The 12,280-nt window shown below is 49.0% G+C and overlaps 1 protein-coding gene across 4 annotated transcripts in view; it reads left to right on the plus strand.

The window, feature by feature from the left end:
- OGDH (oxoglutarate dehydrogenase) overlaps window positions 1–12,280 on the plus strand; it is a 57,720-nt gene that overhangs the window by 3,617 nt on the left and 41,823 nt on the right. For all 4 annotated transcript variants that reach the window (XM_019731634.3, XM_019731637.3, XM_019731638.3 and 1 more), the window contains exon 2: window positions 8,995–9,243. In XM_019731634.3, the coding sequence (XP_019587193.1) occupies window positions 9,022–9,243 (222 nt within the window). In that variant the 5' untranslated portion in view covers window positions 8,995–9,021. The remainder of the gene's footprint in view (window positions 1–8,994; window positions 9,244–12,280) is intronic.

The raw sequence follows: 12,280 nt of genomic DNA on the forward strand, positions 1-12,280 counted from the left end.
CCTGTTTTTAAAAATTTTGGTTTTCATTTGTTCGTTGGCAGTATGTAGAAACCAATTGATTTTTATATGTTTATCATGTATCCTGTAACCCTACTGAATTCACTTACTATAGTTCTAATGAGTGTTTTTGTAGCTTCCGTGAGGTTTTGTACATAGACAGTCATGTCATGTGCAAATACGAGTAGTTCATTTCTTACTCTCTGGTTTGGATGTCTTTTAGATCCTTTTCTTGCCTTATCGTCCTGACTACAACTTCCAGTACTGTCAATAGGGATGAGAGTGGACATTCTTCATTGTTCCCAGTTTTAGAGAAGCCTTCGGTCTTTCATGATTAAGTATAATGTTAACTGTAGGTTTTTGTGGACGGTTTATATCAAGTTGAAGTTCCCTTCTGTTCCTAGTTTTCTGAGAGTTTTTATCATGAAGGGGTGTGGAATTTTGTCAAGTGCTGTATCTGCATCTATTGATATGATCGTGTGATTATCCTCCTCGAGCTTGTCAATGTGGTAGGTTACAATGTTTTGTTTGTTTGTTTGTTTAATATTGAACCAGCCTTGTATCTCTGGAATAAACCCCACTAGGTCACTGTATATAATTGTATTTATATATTGCGTAATTCTCTTTGCTATATTTTGTTAAGCATATTTTTCATCTGTATTCATGAGGGATATTAGTTTAAAGCTTTTTTTGTACCGTCTTTGTCTGGGCTTGGTATCAGAAATATTAGCTTCATGAGATGAATTGAGAAGTATTCCCTCCTCTTGTATTTTTTGGAAGAGATTCTGTAGACCTGCAGCTAATTTATCTTTAAACATTTGGTAGGCTTCCCCAGTGAACCATCTGTGCCTGGAAATTACTTTTTTAGGAGTTTCTGTTTTGTTTTGTTTTTTTCCCTTCTTCTGCCTCCCCACCCCACTCCAGTTCAAGCCGCTGTTTCTCAGTCTAATTGTGTAGGACACAGCTCCCTGGCCCGTGCTGGTATTATGAGCCTTGCACTCCCCCGGCTGAGGCAGTCAGTCACCAGTCGTTGGTTGGCCTCTCATGGCAGCCCACGGTAGTTCAGGGCAGCTCACGGCAGCCCAGCTCCAGGGAGAGCCATTGTTCACAATCTTAGCTATAGAGGGTGCAGCTCACTGGCCCGTGTGGGAATTGAACTGGTGACCTCGGCGTTAGAAGCACAGCACTCCAACCACCTGAGCCACTGGACTGGCCCTGGAGCTTTTTAAATTACAAATTAAAGTTCTTTAATAGTTGTAGGGTTATAAAATTATGTGTTCTAAATCGGGTGAGTGGTGGTAGTTTGTACTTTTGTTAAATTTTTCTCTGTCCTTGTTGATCTTATATCTAGTTGTTCTATCCTTTTTGAAAGGGGGGGTTTAAGTCTCCAACTGTAATTGTGGGTTTGTCTATTTCTCTTTTCACTTTTATTTGTTCGATTCACATATTTCACACTATGTGTTCGGTGTACACACACACATTTAGGATTGCCTTAGCTTCTTGGTGGGTGGACTTCTTAGCATTATGTAATGGTCCTTTCTGTGTCTGGTAATTTCCTTTGCTTTGACGTCTACTTTATATACCAAGAATATAGCCCTTATTTCCTTTGATTAATGCTTGCATGGTATATATTTTTCATTGTTCTACTTTCAACATTCCTGTATCGTTTTATTTGAGGTTAGTTTCTTGTAAACAAGCATACAGTTGCCAATCTCTGCTTCCTAATTGGTGTATTTAGGTAATTTACATTTAATGTAGTTATTGATGTAGTGGGACTTAAGTCTGCCATTTTATTCTTTATTTTCTGTTTTGTTTGTTTCTTTGTTTTATTTTCCCTGACTTCTTGTAGGTTAGTTGAACACTGTTTTGAAATTCCACCTTTATCTGTATGTAGTGTTTTTGAGTGTATCTCTTTGTACAGCTTTTTAAGTGGTTGTCTAGGTATGACATTATATAGACACAACTTACCACAGTGCACTGGTGTCGTCATTTTATAGTGCAGAGACCATATCTCCATTTACATCCCTTTACCCTCCCTGTTGAAAATTGTCTTAAACGATTTCCTCTATGTTCATTTAGAACCATACCAGACATATAATTTTTGCTTCAACAACCACACGTAATTTAGAAGACTCAAGAAGAGAAGGAAATTGTATTTACTCAATATTTGTTCTTTCCATTGTTCTTGTTTCCTTTATGGTATTGCAGGATTCCTTCTTCTATCATTTCCTTTCTGTTTAGAGAATTCCTTTAGCAATTCATTGAGGGCAGGTCTGCTGGCAGCATATTCTCTTAGTTTTTCCTAGAGGATATCATCACTGGAAGCAGGGTTCTGGGTGGACAGTTCTTTTCCTTTAAGTCTTGAAAAGTGTGGTGCCACTTTCTCTTGTCCTCCATAGTTTCTGATGAGAAATACGCTGTTCAAGTTGTTTGTCTGTGGTTTTCAAGATTTTTGTTGTTTTTTTTCCTAAGGAGGGCGCAGCTCACAGTGGCCCATGCAGGGATCAAACTAGCAACCTTGGTGTTATTAGTTCCACGCTCTAACCCACTGAGAAGTTTGTTTATGATGCGTCTTGGAGCGGACCTCTTTGGGTTTATTCAGTTTGGTGTTTACTCAGCTTCTTGAACCTGTAGGTTTACAAACTTTTGCCAGATTTGGGGAGTTTTCAGCCATTATTTCTTTGAATACTTCTGCAGCACCTCCCTCTTTCTTCTCCTGGGATTCAGACGACATATTTATGTCGTCATTGCATCTTGTGTTGTAGTCCCACATGTCCCTGAGGCTGTCCTTTTTCTCTTTTTTTCCCCCATCTATTTTCTCTGTTGTTCGGATTGGGTGGTTTCTTTTCTAGCGTCATGTTCACTGATTTTCTTTTGTCTCCTCCATTCTGTGGTTTATTTCATCCATTAAGTTTTTTATTTTGGTTGTATTTTTAGTTCTGAAATTTACATTTGGTTCTTCTTTGTATCTTCTATTTCTTTGCTGAGGCTTTTAATTTTTCATTTGTTTCAAGTGGAAGTATTTTGATGCTGGCTCATTTAAAATCTCTGCCAGATAATTCTGACATCTGTATCATCTTGGTGTTGGTGTCTAGAGATTGTCTTTTTTTGTTTGTTTCAGTTGAGGTCATCTTGGTTCTTGATGTGGTGATTGATCTTTGATTGTATGTGGTCTTAAGAAACTGGATCTTATTTAAATCTCTGAGGAGAACAAAGCCGAGCAGGCTTCCTCTGACACTGAAGCGGGCAGGTGAGTGCTGCCTGGTCACTGCCGGGCAGGATGGAATCCAGGCTTCCTCTTGGCCTCCACTGGGGGGCTCATTGTCACCTAGTGGGAATGGAAGCCCTTGATCTCCTCTGAACGGTACCAGGTGCATTGGGGGCGGGCCAAGTGTTTCCGTTGGGGTTGACTGCAGTGGGGTGGTGATCGTCTCAGAATGTTTTGTCCTGCGAGGCTGCCCTGGTCCTGGTCCTCTGGCCAGAGGCAGCTGGCTTTTGTTGTGGGTTGTCTACATTAGTTGGCACTTCTGGGTTGCTAGCTTCTCCAGCACCTGTTTTGGGATATACATTACATAACAAAAAGAAAACCAAGAACTCAGGGCTCTGTCTTTCTTTGGGCCCCAAGGTCCCTTCTAAGTCTGCCTCCTCCTCTCCATCTTTCCAAGTCTTATTTTTGTTTCGTTTGAAATGTAGCATGTCATGTTTTTAGCCACATTTAGTGGGCTACAGATGCTGTTTATGCTTTCAAATTTTTTAATAAATCCTGATAAATGGCCTTGATTGCCACGAAGCCTGAAGACTTTGGACTCTAAGCAGCACCTTTGAAAGGTGCCTGTTTCCCTGCAGCCTGGAGCATTGCAGTCAGGGCACCTCCCAGCTTGGGGTGCCGTCTGGGCCAGGACAGATGAGCCTGCAGGCCGCACAGGGAAGCTTGTTGGGGTTCTGACTGTGGACGTGGAGTCCTTCCCAGCAATCAGGCCAGCTACCCACTCCAAATTAAGTTGCATTTTGGTTGGCCTTGGGACCTTCAGCTTTCTAAGAGGTATCTTTAGTTGGTCTTTTTTCCTGGTAAATTTAAAGTGTGCAGAGTGCTTTCATGTTTGCAGCATAATTACAGAAGATACATTGTGAGGGAGCAGAGTGATCCTTGGCTGGGAAGGGATTCACTGACTGGGAAGGGAGTGAATGCAGATCAAGTGCCCCAAGTTCGAGGCTCTGCCTCTTTGCCCACAGGCTCGGCCATTTCCGTGTAGGGTGGCAAAGTGCCTCCACGTTGGACAGTGATCCTCACTACCTCCCTACCTCTCAGTTATGTTTGCTGAAGCGTCACAAGTGAAAGACACTGGGTTCTTGGAAACTCTCAGTCTGAAGGGAGAGTTGGTGTTTGTGCTCTCATCTGAACTTTGGGTCCCCGCTAAAGCTACCATGGTGCGGCAGCAGCCAGAGCTGTGCGGCTCGCATCATCTTCTGGGTTGGTCACGAGAAGCTTCATGAGTCTGAAACCAAAAAAAAGAAAACGTGTTCATGATGAGTTGTTCTTTGGAGATGGTTGTCAGGCAGCGCACGGGGACAGCCACTTACTTAATGGTGCGCGGCCGCTCCCTGGGAGACTCGCTTGGGGACAGGCTGTGCACAGGCCGTTTTGCTGACTTGCCTCTTTAGGACCTTTGCCTGGCCAACGTGGCCCTGATAGGCATAGGGAGTGGCGTGTCCCCATCCTGTGTACGGGCCGTGGCCTTGGGTAGGGTGTGTGCGGCCTGACTGGGAAGATCGGGGTACAGATGAAGTCCTGCTTTAGTCCAGCATGTAGTCTCCTAAGGGCAGGGCCCTGAACCCTTAAAAACAAATTTTGCTTCGCTTTGGTTTTTACATTTTCAACCTTATTTTCCTCAAATGTACAGGTTTATACTCGCATCTTGAAATTAATGGAATACAGTTTTGATAGGTTTCACTTACGTTTTTCTTGGACACTTTCTTTTAAAAAAAACAACTTTATTGAGGTATAATTTCCGTGCCATACAACTCACCCTTTTAGGTCGAGTGTTTCCAGTCTATTAGAAGGTTGTGCACCCATCACTGTAATCTAGTTTTAGAGCACTTTCACACCCCCTGAAGGAACCCCCACACTTGTCAATGGTCGCATCTTGCCCCACCCTTCCTGCCCCAGCCCTCAGCAACCACCATGGATGTCTGTCTGTATGGAGCTGCCTCTTCTGAACATTTCACATAAGTGGAATCACACAACATGTGGGTTTTGAGAGTGACTTATTTCACATAATACGGTGTGTTCAAGGTTCATCTGTTGCAGCGTGTTCTGTGCAGTAGTTCTCTCCTGTTCGTTGCCTAATGCTGTCTGACGTACGGTTTACCGCATTCAGTGTTTGCCCCTTCATCTGCTTGTAGACGTCGGGTATGCCCACGGTTTGGCTGGTAGGAATAATCGCGTCCGAGTTTTTGGACACACACTTTGATTTCTCTAGGTCGCGTCCCTAGGAGTGGAGTTGCTGAGTCCCGTGGTCAGTCTGTGTTTGCCTTTCGGAGGAACTGCCACTGTTCTCCACGGTGGCCCTACCAGGTCCCGGGCCACCAGCGGTGTCTGAAGTTCCACTATGTCCACGTGCTCCTACCACTGGCTCTTTTCTCTTTGATGATACCTGGTCTGTGTGAAGTGGCATCTTGTGGTTTTCATGTGCATTTCCCTAATGACTAATGATGTTAGGAATCTTTCAATGTGCTTATTGGCTATTCGTGTATCTTCTTTGGAAAAATATCTGTTCGTATCCTTTGTCTATTTTTGATTGGGTTATTTTCTTATTATTGAGTTATAAGAGTTCTTTATACGTTCTGTATACAAATTCCCTATCAGTTATATGATTTTCAGGTATCCAGGACTTTTTTCCAAGTCAAGTTGTTGTCCTTTCAGTCTTAGTTGTGGAGGGCGCAGCTCAGCTCCAAGTCCAGTAGCCATTGCTAGTTGCAGGGGGCACAGCCCACCATCCCTTGTGGGAGTCGAACCGGCAACCTTGTGGTTGAGAAGACGCACTCCAGCCAACTGAGCCATCTGGGAGGCAGCTCAGCTCAAGGTGCCGTGTTCAATCTTAGTTGCAGGGAGCAGAGCCCACCCTCCCCTGCGGGACTTGAGGAGTTGAAGCAGCAACCTTGTGGTTGAGAGCCCACTGGCCCATGTGGGAATCGAACCGGCAGCCTTCGGAGTTAGGAAGCACGGAGCTCCAACCGCCTGAGCCACCGGGCCGGCCCCCTTGTCTTCTCTTTCTTGATGGCATCCTTTGAAGCACACAAGTCTCTATTTTGATGGAGTCCAATTTGTCTATTTTTTCTTTTGTTGTACTTTTGATTCCTAAGATTCTATTGCCTGAGTCAAGGCCATAAAGATACACTCCATTTTCACTTGGTAGTTATACAACTTCTAAGAGTCTCACAGTTTTAGCTCTCACATTTAGGTCTTTGATCCATTTTGAGTTAATCTTGTGTGTGGTGTGAGGTAGAGGTCCCACTTCATTCTTTGACATGTGGATGTCCAGATGTCTGGGCACCATCTGCTGAAAAGACTGTGTTTTCCCCATTGAATTTTTTTTGACACCCTTGTTAAATAAAAATACTCCTCTAAACCAAAAATCAGAACACACGAACTTTTGGACAACCCAGAACTTTTGTGCAAGTGTTGGAACACCTGAGTGTCTCTACCAAATGATGTGCTGTTGTTAAAGCTGACCCTGGGCTCGTTAGGACAGGATCAAGTCTACCAAAATCTGAAATGTAAACCCGGTGCGTGCTCTGTGGGGCCCTCAGGCGTGGACAGAGCACACCTGTTGGGGGCAGGGGTCGAGGCCTCTGCTGAGGCAGTTTTCCTTCTACTTCGCCTCAAGGGGAGTCTAAAGGTTGCTGGCTGTCCTGGTAGCTGTGCTGGGCAGCTGCGCTGTCAGACTCAGACCCCGGAGACCTAGAAACGCGGTTTATCTAGGGTCCCACCGGCCGGCTGGCCTGCTCCGGGCAGAACAGGTAGAGGGAGCGGCTTTGTGGTTGTCAGTGCAGCGCCTGGTAGTGCGGTTATCTCCGCGGCTGGAGGGGCAGGTGGTTGGTGGAGTGGTGCTGCTGGGCTCCAGGAGAAGCCTGGCCCAGCCGTCAGTGTTTCAGGCCCCCTAGGGAATAATGACACGGGAGGGAACAGACACATTTCCTTCGGGGCTGAATAATACAAAGGCAGCGCTGAAAGCAGTAGCAGGGGTTGGTGGCCCTTTGTTTGCCTTCAATTTGCTTGTGGGACAAGTTGAAGTGTAGGTGGACATAGGGAGAACTACTGAAGTAACCTGAAACTTTGGCTTTTAAGGTACGAAAACCACAGGGGCCAGGTTTGCCTTCTGTAGCGAGAGCCGAAGGCTAACTGCGAAGGAGCAAGTCTGTGTTTGTGGCTTAGCTTGTTTTGACAGCACCCGTCCTGTGTTTCCCTTGTGCCGACCTGTGTTTTCTGAGCAGCAGAGCAGCCAGATGCGCTGCTGGTGACTGTCCCGTGTGCGTACTCTCATCATCTCAGGCCGAGAGGCAGGGTCTTACAGTGGAGAGGACAGTGCACGCACGTGCATTTCTGTAATTGCCAACAGGCCTCGGCTTGGACCTCGTCCAGGTAGGTGTGCAGGTGGCCGCTTGCTTCGAGGCAGATTCCTGGGTGCCCGCATCCTGCAGAGGGCCATGGTGAGCCGGAGCCCCTGCCCGGGCACCCCTCCCCTCCCAGGGCCCCTCTTGCTGTGTCCCTTCCTGACAGGGTCCCTGCCCAGAGGCAATCCGGATTGTTGGAAGTGGCTCCAGACCTCCTGGGAACAGTTCGAATAAACTCGCATGGTGCGGAGGGCAATCAGCTTTTATGAAATGGCTCCTTTTCTTAGAGTTATAAGTTAGATTACGTAGAATTATGACCTCAAGTGCAGGGTCCATTCAGATCAGAAGCAATAGGTTTATCCATCCCATCTCCTCGCTCAGGCATAGGCGCGCGCTCTCTCTCTCTCTCTCTCTCTCTCTCTCTCTCTCTCTCTCTCTCTCTCTCTGTCTCAGCCAAGCTGTCCTCCCCTTAAGCCCTGACCTCTCCCTCTCTCTCCCTCTCCAGCCTGGGGGTGCCATCACTGAAGGGCTGGGGAGAACAGGGACTTTGCTGTCAGGAAGCCTGGGCTGGGAGCCTGGCTGTGCTCTTGCTGGCCCTGTGACCTTGGAGGGACATAAGCAGAAACTCAGGGGTGCTCTGTAGGATGGAGGGGTTTGTGGGCTCATGGAGAGTCCAGCCTGTCAGGTTGCTGCCCAGAGTGCGTAGGTAGGAGGGCTGAGCGTGTCCTTCCTACCTGCAGGAATGCTTTCCCTCTGGCCCTCGTCTCTGTCCCCACCCCACACTCCTCCTGCGTGTCCCCGTGCTCCTTCCACTTTCTCACTCTGTCTTTCTGCTTCCTGAGCCCTCCCTTCAGCCCTGCAAACACCCCCCATCCCCACCCCACCACCTCCCAGCTTCCCTTGGTGGTTGCGCCTTCGCTCCCATGAGTTCTGCTAGCACTCTGTGCCTCAGGCGCTCGCTGCTCTCTGTGGTTTTGTTAAAATGTTCTTTCTCTTCTGCTCAAAGATAAATTATTGGAGAATTTTCCCCAACTTCTCTGTTTCTCCAGAACACCATGAGCCCAGCAGGCACTCAGTAGTTTCCGGGTGGAGGAGAGAATCTCGTTTTCCAGTTAGTCCTGGTCTAATCCGTAATCGGTCTGTCCTTGTTCCTTTCCTGGTTGTTTTACATGGTGTGTGAACTCAGAGCACGTCCCGTGTCTGCACTGTGCAGTGGGGTGTGCCCCTCAGACTTCACTTAGCCGTGTCCTCGGGCTGTGAATGGAGACACCGGAGCAGGCCACCTGCCGCACCTGCACGTGGAGTCTGTCCCCCAGTCGAGCCTGCGGCTTTTCCCAGGAGTCCTGCCTGCTGAAACTCTAACCCATCTTCTTTTCTGTGCAGGCGGCTGTGAGGAACTTCTGGACAAGAATGTTTCACTTAAGGACTTGTGCGGCCACATTGAGGCCACTGACAGCCTCCCAGACTGTTAGGACGTTTTCCTGGAACAGAGTAGCGGCCTCTAGGACGTTTGGGCACATCCGGTGCTACACAGCGCCGGTGGCCGCAGAGCCCTTCCTGAGTGGGACGAGCTCCAACTACGTGGAGGAGATGTACTACGCCTGGCTGGAGAACCCCAAGAGCGTTCACAAGGTAAGGCTCTCAGGAGCGCCGTCCTCTGTGTGTGGCCCCAGGCAGGCGGCCGCCAGGCCAACACGCACCACTCCCTGGAACGGCGGCCACTAACCCACCAGGACCTGAAGAAGCGCTTGCACCACTTCCAGGACCTCAGCAAGGCTGCTGGAGGGTGGGGATGCGAAGAAAGGAAGCCCCAGCATGGACCAGCCTGGGGACCCTCCTCCAGCCAGCGTCCGAGACCTCGTGTGATACTGGTGTCACTCAGTGCCCACCGCAGTCTCCTGTTGTTCTGTACTCGAGAGAAAACTGCACGGAGGCTCCCTTCTGCCGTCTTCACCTGGAAGGCGCTGCCGGCTGAGCGCCTCTCGTCTGACGTGCTTAGTGCAGGACACCCTGGTGGCAGGCCTCAGCATTTGGCCAGTGGATAGTTGTGGGTTTGGATGACTACTGTTGGTTTCCATGCCAGGCAGCTGGCCCAGTGTGGGAGCTGGCGGGGGTACCCGAGCCGCCCAGGCTCCTCGCCCCTGCTGGCAAGGCGTGGGACATGGCAGGGGTCGGCACAGAGATGCGTCGTCACTGTTGGTTTGATCTTTTCCTTCCTTGCGAATTGTGGGTTCTCCATTGGGCCCCGAGGATAAGCTTTACCCTGAGGTGTTGGTGACATTTAAGATACGATGCTCCCGCGTGACTGCTGGAGACACAGCGGGTCTCGTCCGCAGCGCCACCTCTTGGCCCGAACCTCATTGCTCAGCAGAGGGGGCATGGAGCCCATGGCCACCTGAGCAAGGGGACCTCTGGAGTCTTTCCTGGGCTGTAAATGGGACTGCAGAGCAGGACGTGCCCGTGCAAACGGCCCTTTTGTGCTGTGCAGGCTGCAGGTGTCTGGTGACAGTGGTTGCAAGCTTGTCTCTGGAGTAACTCAGCCCAGGGGTCTTGGGAGCAGACTCTTAGCTGGTGCTCAGGCTTGTGCTTTCCTTCCTCCACACCTGCCCTGTGTGTGGAGCCAAGCAGGTCTTCGGAAGTTACAGCTGGTTTCAGAGAGGAAAACATCTGGGTGGACACGAGGGAACAATCTGCTTTCAGGACGGTGGAGACGGTCCCGTGGTTCTGTGGGTGGAACCTGGAAAGGGCCAGACCAGCTCCGCGGCTCCTGCAGAGCCTTTGGGAGGTTTTCATGGGGACTTGACCCTACAGCAGTGATGTGTAAGGGCGTGATTCTCCTTGAAAAGCCTTTTTTCCATTCCTGAGGTACCTTGTTATTGGCGTTAGTAATGTTTGTGTTGATATCATTACGATTATTATTATTTTAAAAACTCATTCTTCAGAGCAGTTTTAGGTCCACAGCAAAATCGAGAGGAAGGCACAGAGTTCCCACAGCCCCTCCCACATGCAGCCCCCCATCACCACCCCCACCAGAGTCATGACTTTTGCTACGGTTGATGAACCTGCACAGACACGTCATTGTCACCCAGAGTCCATAGTCTGTAGCGGGGTTCATGCTTGGTGTTGTGTGTGCCCTGGTTTGGGTCAAATGTATAGTGACAAGTGCTCCGCACTGGACCACGACACAGAGAAGTTTCACTGCCCTAAAAATCCTCTGTGCTCTGCCTATTTTTTGAAAAGTATTTTTACTACGTGGCATCGGGGCAGGCCCTGAGGGCTCCTTGGGCTGGGGGGGCGGGGGGCAGTCACGGTGGCCATCGTCCCCAGGGTGGGACAGCACAGTGGGAGGTCTGCAGGGGGAGAATCCAGGGTGGAGGTCAGGTCCCTGGGCTCTGAGGGTCAGCGTGGGCACCTCGTCATGAGATTCTAAGGTGGGAGTGGGTGGAGGATCTCAGAAAGGGACTTTGCAGTTCAGTGAGGGCACGCGTATTCGCGTCTTCCAGCCACGTTTTATGCAATGGCTTCTGTTGCTGGGGTTCTCCAGGGCACACAGACCTTCTTGAGGGGGAGGGCCAGGGTGGCGTAAAGCAGTGCGTGGGCAGCAGTCACCCACCCACCCCAACCCCCCCCCATCAGCACAGTGGGGCTGAGTGCCTCGCCTTGGGCCTGCCAGGGCTCATGTTCCAAGGGACATGACACAGACCTTTGTTCAGATTTTCAGAGGCATCTGGGACCAGGGAGGAAGGCCTTAGGAATGGCTGGCTTGACTAAGAAGGCCGCATTTGGCTGTAGAACATGTAGTTCAGGTCAAGGTACTGAATTAGATCTGGAGAGTCAGGTTGAGTGTCCTTCTGACGTCCCGTGTGTGCGTCGAGATGGGCTGGGCTCCCTGTGCTGACTGGTCGCTGTCTCCCTCCGTCCCCAGAGCACCTGGGGAACAGCCAGCACGAACTTCTCCGAGTCCGGCAGAAACAGAACAAACTTAGCGTCTCCCCCTCCCGCCCTTCTTCTCTCTGCTTTCCTATCGTTAGTTTTTAAACTTTTTGTGATGTTTCCAAATTTATGGTAGAGAGAAGTGCAAAGCGAGCATCCGTGAGGAGAGCCATCGCCCGCCATGGGCAGCTCTGTGCAGTTTGCAGGCTCTAAAGAGCTGCTCTCCACACTCGCTTTTCCGGTTGTTGGTCTGTGTAGAAGGAGCTCATGAAGGCAGGTCATAGACCTGTGTCTTCTTGCCGTGAACGTCCGGGCACAGCTCCAGCTAGTAGAGCGTTTTCTTAACGAGAAATTAACAAAATGAACAGGCCGTCCTCTACTGTAATCGGTACTTGTGATTATCTTCTTTTTTTTTTGGTAGAGATAACCCTTTATTTCCTTGTTTCACAAATAAAGCTGACTGTGCTGGTTGCTTTTTGGGGATTAGTCAAACCTTTGTGATTATCTTAAAGCTGCCTTTTCACATTTGGTTGTACGGTTTATAGCTGATTGTTATATCCCGGTTTTTAAAGAAAACTTTTATTTCATTTTTTAAGGAGGGCACAGCTCACAGTGGCCCATGTGGCGACCGAACCGACAACATTGGTGTTATTAGCACCACGCTCTAACCAGCTGAGCTAACCAGCCACCCGAAAAGTTTGATTTGTAAACGTTGAATTGTGGACATTATATTTGT

This window comes from Rhinolophus sinicus, chromosome 4, assembly GCF_057876585.1.
Source record: "Rhinolophus sinicus isolate RSI-liver-muscle chromosome 4, RSI-T2T, whole genome shotgun sequence".
Lineage (NCBI taxonomy): Eukaryota > Metazoa > Chordata > Mammalia > Chiroptera > Rhinolophidae > Rhinolophus > Rhinolophus sinicus.